This window comes from Pan troglodytes, chromosome 10 (assembly GCF_028858775.2).
Source record: "Pan troglodytes isolate AG18354 chromosome 10, NHGRI_mPanTro3-v2.0_pri, whole genome shotgun sequence".
NCBI lineage: Eukaryota > Metazoa > Chordata > Mammalia > Primates > Hominidae > Pan > Pan troglodytes.
In genome coordinates, this window is record NC_072408.2 from 38,569,278 (window position 1) to 38,579,239 (window position 9,962).

The 9,962-nt window shown below is 55.6% G+C and overlaps 2 protein-coding genes and 1 long non-coding RNA gene across 4 annotated transcripts in view; 1 reads left to right on the top strand and 2 right to left on the bottom strand.

The window, feature by feature from the left end:
• The window catches only part of GLI1 (GLI family zinc finger 1), a 12,438-nt gene extending 10,092 nt beyond the window's left edge, over positions 1–2,346 (bottom strand). For both annotated transcript variants that reach the window (XM_063786406.1, XM_003313558.6), the window contains exon 1: positions 1,930–2,346. The gene's annotated coding sequence lies outside the window, so the exon portion shown is untranslated. The remainder of the gene's footprint in view (positions 1–1,929) is intronic.
• The window catches only part of LOC129136526 (uncharacterized), a 5,386-nt gene extending 686 nt beyond the window's left edge, over positions 1–4,700 (top strand). Inside the window, exons 2-3 of the long non-coding RNA XR_008538279.2 lie at positions 2,574–3,254; positions 4,390–4,700. This is a non-coding gene — a long non-coding RNA (uncharacterized LOC129136526). The remainder of the gene's footprint in view (positions 1–2,573; positions 3,255–4,389) is intronic.
• On the bottom strand, positions 4,125–7,465 carry INHBE (inhibin subunit beta E). Its single transcript, XM_509161.8, has 2 exons — positions 6,305–7,465; positions 4,125–6,045 (listed from the first exon to the last, which is right to left on the bottom strand). The coding sequence occupies exons 1-2, from the start codon at positions 6,600–6,602 to the stop codon at positions 5,291–5,293; spliced, it is 1,053 nt and encodes a 350-aa protein (XP_509161.2). The 5' UTR covers positions 6,603–7,465; the 3' UTR covers positions 4,125–5,290.
• Between the last annotated feature and the right edge of the window lie 2,497 nt (positions 7,466–9,962).

The window sequence follows — 9,962 nt, forward strand, 5'->3', positions numbered from 1 at the left end:
GAAGTTTGCAAATGATCCCCCAAACACTAGAGACTCCCCCAAACTTGCCTACTCAGTCATCTTTCTGCCCCACTGCCTAGCTGCCGAAGAGCCTCCAAGGAAATGGGGCTACACCCCTCCTCGCCCACGCGTTCCACAGCCCACCCACATCTCCCCTTCAGGCTAGTAAAAGGAAAATGTCGCCAACTTTTTTAGCTTCGGTAAAGTTTTTCTGGGGTGTGAGAGCTCGGGATGGGACAGGGAGCTCTAGGGTTCCCCTGCGGGAGCCCTAAACCATCTTCGGTGTCTCCCTGTTTTCCAGCGTCCCCCTCGCACCCCCGCTCCCCAACTCCCAGGAGTCGGCTCCGCCCCCCTACTCCCGGTCCCGCCTTCCCCGCCCCCGTGCCTCCTCGGCCCACCCAAGTCGCCGCCGCAGGCACTGGCTGCAGACGGCTCCGCTCCCCCCACCCGCCCCGGGAGCCCAGTAGAGCGAGCCATAGGGGTGGGGGCTGAGGGGCGGGCCACATTCTTCCCTCCTCCTCTCAGCACATCCGGAAAGCAGGCAGTGGCGCCCAGGGGGGCACTACTGGAGAGTGGGGGTCCCCGTTGGTGGGGTTAGAAAGGGAGAATAATCCAGAAAGTATAGGGGAGAGAAAGCAGAGAAAGTGACTGGGTCAATAAAATTAGGTGTGTATGGGGAGGAGGAGGGGCCCGGACACCTTAGGTTGCTGGTTATAGCAGCCGGCTTCCCAAGGGTTAACCCCTCCAGACCCCCGGGAACCCCCTGGTGACGTCAAGGGCGGGGATGCCAGGGAGATAATGGTGGAGGGGGAGAGGTCTCTGGACCCCGCCCCCTAGGGAAAACCACACTTATTCCGACCCTTACATATCCCCCGGGAAACCGCCCGCCTTCTCCCTCTACTGGAACGTAAAGACCTATCCTAGAAGACCCCAGCTCTCCAGACCCCTAAAACCCTCAGTCCCCAGGCTCTACGGGGTCCCCTTTCCCTAATCCTGTCCCGAAAGCTAGCTGCCCAGTGCTGATTGTTTCGGGGTCATGGGACCTGAAAGAGGATTCAGAGCGGGGAGCAAGGGCAGGCAGGGTGGTCTGAGCCAGAGGAGGGGCCTCGATCCCCAGCTCCCGTTTGGGCAGGGGGCCAACGGGGATACACAGGCTGGCAGTGGCCAGTGGTCCCGCCCAGCCCCGGTAGGGGTCTCCCTGCGGCTGGCTCCCGCTGCCCCGGTGGTCCTGAGGTCAGAGGGTCAAGACAAGGTCTCCCCGGCTCCTCCTGAGCTCCTTGCCCACAGCCCCTGGGACTCAGGAGTCCAAATTGCATGGGGTCATTCTAGGGCCTTCACTAGACCTTGGACAGCCCCCCGCCCCAGCCCCCTTCCAAGTCCAGAAGACACTCCCCTAAAGCACAAGCATCCACTGGCACATCTGTCACAAGACAGGTCAAAGGTTCAAGCCTGGCTGGCCCGTAGTGGCTCTGTTGCCTCCCACACACCCGTCCCCACCCCACCTGGAGCTCCCTCCTTTGCAGTCCCCACCTTTCAGAAACACTGACGTCTTCCTACCCCACGCGCAGACACACACCTGGGGTTACCTCTCTACAACGCAGACCTCCAGCTAGCCATCCCTCCAGCCTCTTCAACTTAACCGCATGAAAGTGAGATATTTCTAATATATGGGAGAGGCGGAGACAAAGACCCACGGTTCCCTGAGACAGAGATACACAGACTGACAGAAGAAAAAAGGGAAGAAAAAGAAGATACAGAGAAAGATACAAGTGAAAAATCTGGAGTTTCTAATGTCTCACCCCAGGCTCTCCCACCCCTATTTTGCCTCTATGTCCCGGGTCTGGGATGAGTCCCTAAGAAGCTGAGCATCCCCTCAGGCCCCCTCCCCCACTGCTCCCAGGTGGTCCCCCGCCTGCCCCCCCTTCTCACCTCTGTCTGGGCGCTGGGCTCGGGATGCGCGGTCCAGGGCTGGAGTCTGGGCTGGGGGGTGTGCGGTGGGGAGGGGGGGCGGAGAGGGCCACGGCAGCGCAGCCTCGATGCCACCCCCACCCCCCCAACCTGGCCCCCAGCCCTCCCGCCGGCCCAGCCCGCCGGGCCGCAAGCCCGGACCACCCGCGAGAAGCGCAAACTTTTTTTTTCCCTTTTGCAAAAACTTTTTCTCGCTCCAGCCGCTGGCGCGCCGCCGCTCTTCCCGCTCGCCCCTCACCTCCCTTCTATTTCCCTCCCTCTTGCCGTTCTGGAGGATGAGGCGGGGTAGCTGGAAGCAAGAGAAGGGGTGCCGGGCTTATTGCACCCCCAGGACCCCCAGGATCCTCCCCCTCCCTTGAGGGACCCTATACTGCCTACGCCCCCCTCCCCCCCCCCCCCGGCTGAACACGCTGCTGTTGGTGAGTACTAAATCCCGGCTTGGATTTCTGGATCGGCTGGCCCCAAAGAGGCCCCGACAACCAGATTGAGGAAAATATTGCGGGGCAGGGGGAGAAGTTCAACCGAGAACGATAATAGTGGAGGTAGGGTAGTCGCCTTTGGTTGGTGCTAACTGAGCATTCTGCCATCCTGTGGTTTATCTGCAGGCCTCATCCTTTGGATGGAACTTGCAGCGGCTGGGACAGAGTTGCGGTTTGGGGCAAATCAAGTTGGGTTGGGGGCTCTGGAAGAAGGTGAGGAGTCTATGGAGCATAAAAGCAAGGAGCAGCGGCTGAGGCTCTGGGTGCAGGGTGTGGTTCACGAGGTCACCAAGGAGCCCTGGGACTGAAGCCCCTTTCCCTAGAACCCCGGCTCTACGTCTCGAAGTTCTGGAGACTGCCGCCCCTCCGCACCACGTCACTGCAGGCTCTAGCTGCTCTTCCAGGCTTTCTGCTCCCTCTGCTGGCCGTTCTCACACATGACACCCGCTCGGAGTCGAAGCAGAAGAGCTGGGGAACTGAAGGAGGAGCCCAGCTGAAGGAGGAGCCCCTCACTAAAGCCCACTTAAAAGCCCAGGAGGTGGATATGTGAGCTCTGAGAAACGGAGAGGCAGAGGTTGCTATGCCCAGCCGTACTGCCTGACAGGGAAGTGCCCTGCCTCTTCAGATTTGCATTGCCATCGTGACCGGATATAAGGGAGGGGCAGCATTTCAGTCTCTGATTTTTATGAGAAAGAGGAGGAAGCATGACAAGGAAAAAGGGCACCCTCTCCCCTTTTTTTCAACCCCAGAGGCAGACCTCCCACATCCTAGCTCTGCTTCCAAGAACCACCCCCTTGGGTGTGGAAGGTCAGTGGGTTAACTGTTCAGTCTGAGGGTCAAGGGGGAAAAGAAAAGGTGAAGGTAGGGGGAGATCTGGGACTTTGACCCAGACTAGTTATCCCCAGAGGGTCAGAGACCCAGCTCAGTCAGACCAGACTAATGGTCACTGAAAAAAAGGCACCCCACACATGCTCCTGTCCCAGCCTCGAGCCCCTTCTTCCAGAGGAGCTATTTATGTATTTATGTATTTATTTATTTTTATTTGGGATGGGGTCTCACTATTTGCCCAGGCTGGAGTGCAGAGGCTACTCACAAGTGTGATCATAGCCTCGAACTCCTGGGTTTAAGCGGTCTTCCGGCCTTAGCCTCCTAAGTAGCTGGGACCACCGGTGCCCAGCAAGAAGAGCTCTCTTAGAACACCTTACTTTCTTCTCCCCACCCAGTTCTATAGACCAGTGAGTCTCAAACTTTTTGGTTTCCTCTATACTCTTAAAAGTCATTAGGTTAGGCACAGTGGCTCAGACCTGTAATCCCAGCACTTTGGGAGGCCAAGGCAGGCGGATCACCTCAAGTCAGGAGTCCAAGACCAGTCTGGCCAACATGGTGAAACCCCATCTCTACTAAAAATACAAAAAATAGCTGGGCATGGTGGCGCAGGCCTGTAGTCCCAGCTACTCAGGAGGCTGAGGCAGGGGAATCGCTTGAACCTGGGAGGTGGAGGTTGCAGTGAGCCGAGATTGTGCCACTGCACTCCAGCCTGGGCGACAGAGCGAGACTCCGTCTCAAAAAAAAAAAACATTGAGCTTTTGTTCATATGATTTACATCTATCAATTCACTACATTAGAAATTAAAACTGAAAAAGACTGTAACACAAGACCATACAAGCACACATTCCATTAACAATGATGTCAGAAAGATGATGTAATCACATGTCACACGGCCTCTGGAAAACTCCACTATACAATTTTAAGATAATGAGAATTCAAAAGGCAAATAACATGTTAGTATTATTATGAAAATAGCTTTGACTTTGTGGACACCCCTGAAAAGGGACCTCCCAGAAGCCTACAGAGTACACTTGAAGAACTGTTGCTCTGGACCATCACCCGAACCCTTCTTTATGACTCACATTTGTTGATTTTCTTTCTCCTTTTTATTAAGAAAGTATAAGCCAGGCGCGGTGGCTCACGCCTATAATCTCATCACTTCGGGAGGCCAAGTCGGGTGGATCAAGAGGTCAAGAGATTGAGACCATCCTGGCCAACATGTTGAAACCTCGTTTCTACTAAGAATACAAAAATTAGTGGGCGCCTGTAATCCCAGCTGCTCGGGAGGCTGAGGCAGAAGAATCACTTGAACCCAGGAGACGGAGGTTGCAGTGAGCCAAGATCGTGTCACTGCACTCCAGCCTGGTGACAGAGCGAGACTCCATCTCAAAAAAATAAAAAGAAAAAGAAGAAAGAAAGTATAAATGCTTGTCTCCCAGTGGGTCCTGTCCCCTGGGAAAAACCAGGGAACTTCTTAGGCTTAGTGCCTCATTTTCCTGACTCCTGTTTCTGGGGGTCCCCTAAGCATCCTCCCTCAGCGCCTTGCCCATCTCCCTCTTGACCTTCCCTTAAAGGTACCTCAACAGCCCTTACCCTGGGCCAGCCTGCTTACCCTGCTTCAAGCCTGCTGGACCATCTATCTGCTTCCTCCTCCCCTCACTTGAGGACTTTCTCATCTTGGGAGAGGCTAAGTAATTTTTCTCTGCCTTCCCTCCCTCCCTCCCTAGTCCCTGACATCTTCTCACAGGACTTAGGGCAGGAAATCATGCTTTCTGGGTACACCCCTTTAGAAGAAACGCTTTACCCATCTCCCAACACATCAGCCAACCTGGAATAAGCCAGAGTCTCAGACAAGAAAGTGCCCATTTGGGTACCATAGGGGTCAAGTGAGTCATATTGCCAGGTGGTTGTTGGGTTGGGCTGTGGATCAGGAATCTGATGCCTCCAGTCACAGATGCCCTGTGCCTGGGAAACTTCATCTTGGTCTCTTCACTCCAAAGCCCCAGGTCCTCTTGCTAGCTGCAGCCACAGGCCTCCACCACCATATCTGGCACATCCGTCTTGACCACATTGCCATTATGATCCAGGTAGAGGAGAGAGAGGGGCCTTCGGGCAGTAGGGACACAACAGGAGGTACTGGCAGGCCAAGGATTGTTGGCTTTGAGGAGGCTGAAGACGGCAGAATGGAAAGAGGCAGCAATGCCTGGGCTGCCAGCCAGGTGGGGAGGGCACTGCCCACTGCAGTAATTCAGCTGGTACCCCTCGGGCTGCAGTATCCAGTCCCGCCATCCCAGTTCCTGGAAGTCTACGTAATGATCTCGCCTGCAACATAAGGGGGTCGCAGGCTCACAGGTGGGGGTCCTCCTCCTGGCCCGGCCTGCTCCAGGCTCATTGGCTCGGATCTTAAGCTCTAGGAAGGGATGCTGGTGTCCTGCTGTGTCCAGGAGCCGCCTTGGTTGTCCAGTAATTGTGCTGTTGCCTTCTAGGGGTCTGCAGTCTAGTTGCAGTTTCAGGACACCAGACTTCTCACCCCTCAAGCCACTAGAGGGCAGAGTTAAGGCATGCCAGCCCAGGTTGGTGATGTGGTGCTCAGCCAGGAGAGTGCGGGACCCTTGGCGCCTCCTCCTTGGTCCCCATCGGAAGATCCTCAAGCAAAGAGTGCCAGGAAGGGTGGGGAGCACGTGCAGCCACAGGCGGGCATGGTACAGGTGGTGGGACCGAGGAGTGGACAGGTGAAAAGTGAGCAGGGAGCTGTAGGCTGAAGTGGAGTCTGCCCGAAAGACAGAAAAGGGAAAGAAAATGTGAGCAGAGATGAAGCTCTCCTCTGAGACTCCCCAAGCCCTGCCCACTGCTCTCCCTCGAACCTACCTCTAAAAAAGTAGAGACTGTTTTGTGTCCTCTGCAACCAGTCCCTGCCCCAGCTCCTCCTTCTCCTGCCACACCCCACTCCCTCTGCTGCTCCTGCCAGGCTCCCCTTCTGCCTCCCTTTCCCTGTCTGCTCTTTGCCTGTTGCTCTCTCCCTCACCCACCTGTGACAGTAGCAAAGCTGATGACCTCCTCCCCATTCCCTGGAGCCACACTCCCTGGCTGTAGTCTCCGGAGGGCTCTGGTCAGCGCTGCCTGGGGTGGAGGATGAGTTATTCTGGGACGACTGGTCAGGTGCAACCCATCCAGGATTTGCTGCTTGGCTAGCTCCAGCACCAGAGCTCGTTCTGCTTGGGGTGCCAGTTTGGAGCCCCCACAGGAGGGACACACAGACCCTGTCCCCTGTGCTCGCACCAGTGCCCACAGCAGCACCAGCCAGAGCTGGACATCAGGGAGCCGCATGCTCCTGGTGAATGGCCCTGGTTCAGGAGCCTCGGACGGCAGTTGCTCCGTCTGTTGAGTCTGATTGCTGGGGGCCAATGAGGGCGCAGTGACAGCAGACACCACTGCCACACCTACCCTTGGCCAAGGGTACAGCCACCTGTCTTCTATTGTCTGGGACTCAGGAAGGCTGAAAGTAGATCATCTGATGGATAGCTGTGCTTGACCCTCACAGCTCATGTCTGGCTACTGACCTGGGGCCTCTTTAGAGCCAGCTGCCTGGGGCTTCCAAACCTAGTGGTCAGCCAGCCGACCTACCCTCTGAGTCCCAGGATTGGCCAGCTGTGCTGCCCATCAGGCCCCTGCAGGGGGTGGAGGTCCTCCTCCCCACCAGCTCAGGTTTCACCATCTGGCCATGGTGACTGGGCCTGAAGTAGGGGTATGGGGGTGGGGGGATGCAATGTGGACACGCATGATGCAAGAAAGAGGATGATTTCACATGCTCAGTCCCCAAGGTCTGGGACTTGGGGGAGGGAACGCCTTATGAGCCAGGTGGGGAAGGGCAATTTTCCCTCATACCTCTAGTCTTTCTAGCTTCACCACTGCTGCAGCAGTTTCCATGAGGCAGCTGTGAGTTCCAGTGGGTATTTCTCTGGGGCCCTTAGGCCAGAAGGAAAATTCTGGTCTCTTTATTTCTAGCATTGGGGCTAGGACAGGGATGAGGGTTTGGGCAGGTAGGAGAATGGAGCCCTCTTGCTCAGGCCCAGGTGGCAGTGCCACGAGGCACAGAAGTCACCCCCTGACCCTGCCTGTGCTGGCCGCCCAGAGTCCAGTTGGCCTGGAGCATGATGTGGAGCATGATGTGGAGGAGGGCCAGAGCCGGCGGGGGTTGGGGCAGGGAACGTGTTCCTGTGATGTCTGGGGAAGCCCAGAGAGGTGGTGGTGGTGGTGATGCAATCTTACACAGGGCAGAGTCCATCAGGACTGTCAGGGGGCATGACACTTGGGAGGGCCTATACCCAGCTGCCACTTCTCTTTCAAGGGACTGTGAGAGTTGCCTAAATTTGGGGCATCCTAGAAGTAGTGCCAGGCCTCCTTTTTTTCTTAAATTTTTAAAATTTAAATTTTATTTTATTTTACTGAGGTAAGGTCTCAATCTGTTGTTCAGGCTGGAGTGTAGTGGCACAATCATAGCTCACTGCAGCCTTGAATTCCTGGGCTCAGACAATCCTTCTGCCTCAGCCTCCTTAGTAGTTGGGACTACAGGTGCGCACCACCACACCTGGCTAATTTTTAAATTTCCCACAGAGACAGGGTCTCGCTATGTTGCCCAGGCTGGTCTTGAACTCCTGGGCTCAAGCAATCCACTTGCCTCAGCCTCCTAAAGTGCTGAGGTTACAGGCGTGAGCCACCGCACCACCCTTCAGGCCTGTTAATGGGGGTAGAAAATGGGAGCTCTAAGAGCTTTTGACAACAAAGCAAGGCAAATACAGCAGTCTTGGTTCCCAGTCTCAGCCCTCCTGACCACATTTTCTCACTGTCTTTATTTTATTTTATTTTATTTTATTTTATTTTATTTTTTGAGGCTGAGTCTCGCTCTGTCGCCCAGGCTGGAGTGCAGTGGCACAATCTCGGCTCACTGCAAGCTCCACCTCCCGGGTTCACACCATTCTTCTGCCTCAGCCTCCCGAGTCGCTGGGACTACAGGTGCCCGCCACCACGCCCGGCTAGTTTTTTGTATTTTTAGTAGAGACGGGGTTTCACTGTGTTAGCCAGGATGGTCTCCATCTCCCGACCTCATGATCTGCCCGCCTCGGCCTCCCAAAGTGCTGGGATTACAGGCATGAGCCACCGCACCTGACCTATTTTTTATTTTATTTTTTATGTTTTTGAGACAGGGTCTCACTCTGTCATCCAGGCTGGAGTGTGGTGGCCTGATCACAGCTCACTGCAGCCTCGACCTCCTGGGTTAAGAGACTCTTCCACCTCAGCTTCCAGAGTAGCTAAGTCTACAGGTCCGTGCCACCACACCAACCACACCACACCACACCACACAGGCTAATTTATTTTTTATTCTTTTGTAGAGACAGGGTCTTGCTGTGTTGCCCAGGGTGGTCTCAAGCTCCTGGGCTCAAGCGATCCTCTCACCTCAGCCTCCCAAGGCGCTAGGATTATAGACATGAGCCACCACACCCAGTCCTCACTGGCTTTAAATGGGGGAGGACCCAGACCCCTCCACCTTGAATTCATGAAGGTGGGCCTCATGCTAGCTTTTCTCCTTATGCCCCAATTTCTCCAAGAAGCTTGATGGGGAGAAAGCTGTGGGGGAAGTGGGTGTGATTTGGAAATGTGTCTTTACTCCACTTTGCTCATCTCCCCTCTGTTTAGATGATGGGGGCTGTCAAGAGAGACTATTAGATCTAGGCGACAGGGTTCCTAATTGGAAGGCTGGACCTCAGTACCACCAGTGTCCACCATGTGGCAGTGCCGCGCCTCTGGACAGCAGCTGGCTTGTAGCTGGCTGGAGCTTCCCAGGGACAGGGAAGGGGCAGCTCTGGGGAATGGAGTGATGAGGAGTGCCCCTCGACCTCTCACTCTGGGGACCCTGCCTCCCCCACAAGAGACAGGGACAAGCTGGTTCCTTTGTTCTTTCCCCATCACACTGCCAGAGAAGAGAGACTGTCTTCAGGATCCACATCACTGCTACCTTTGGTTTTGGACCTCATCACACAAACACGTGGCAATGGAGCTTGGTGATGTACCAGGCTCTTCTAGAACCTCAGGGCACTATTTGGTGGGGGTGGAGTGGGGTGGGGGCGCACTGAGACGATTAGACCCTCCTGTCCACCCTGCATTTCTCCCCAAGCTCTGAAACACATTCAAGAGCTCTGTCCAGTGTTCTCCCCAGCTCCCAGCTCCCATTCTGTTGGTTGGGCTGGGAAATGACAGCCCTCTACCCCCTCGGGTCTGGAACATCGGTCAGCAAAGTGGAGGTATCTATCCATGGTGGTGCCTCAGACGGCTTACCTGTTGGTATCAGTGGGCAGTCAGGGGAAGTGACAAGAAGTGGCTGCAGGAGTCACTGACCCCACCTCTCCCCACCTTCACTGTCAGATGCCCCCAATTTCCAGCTCTTCCCACCCCCTTGCTGCTGTGCCTGGCCTGGCCCTACCTCCCCACTGACACTTACGTCAGAGCTCAGCTATAAATACGCTCTTAGCAACTTAGTCACTTTTCCCAAGAAGTGCTCCTGGGTTATAAATACCCCAGCCATCTGCCTCACTGCCTGCCCTACCACCAACCTGGTTGGGGGCTGGGGGATAGCGACAGGCTTGGGGGTGGGTAAGGAAGTAGAAGAAGTGGGAGTGGTTATCTTGCTCA

Bases quoted from the DNA above. Each gene is read 5' to 3' on its own strand.
- INHBE (XM_509161.8), bottom strand. From the start codon at position 6,602: ATGCGGCTCCCTGATGTCCAGCTCTGGCTGGTGCTGCTGTGGGCACTG. The intron at 6,046-6,304 runs GTGGGTGAGGGA...TCTTTCGGGCAG, and splicing joins CAGCTTTGCTACTGTCACAG to ACTCCACTTCAGCCTACAGC.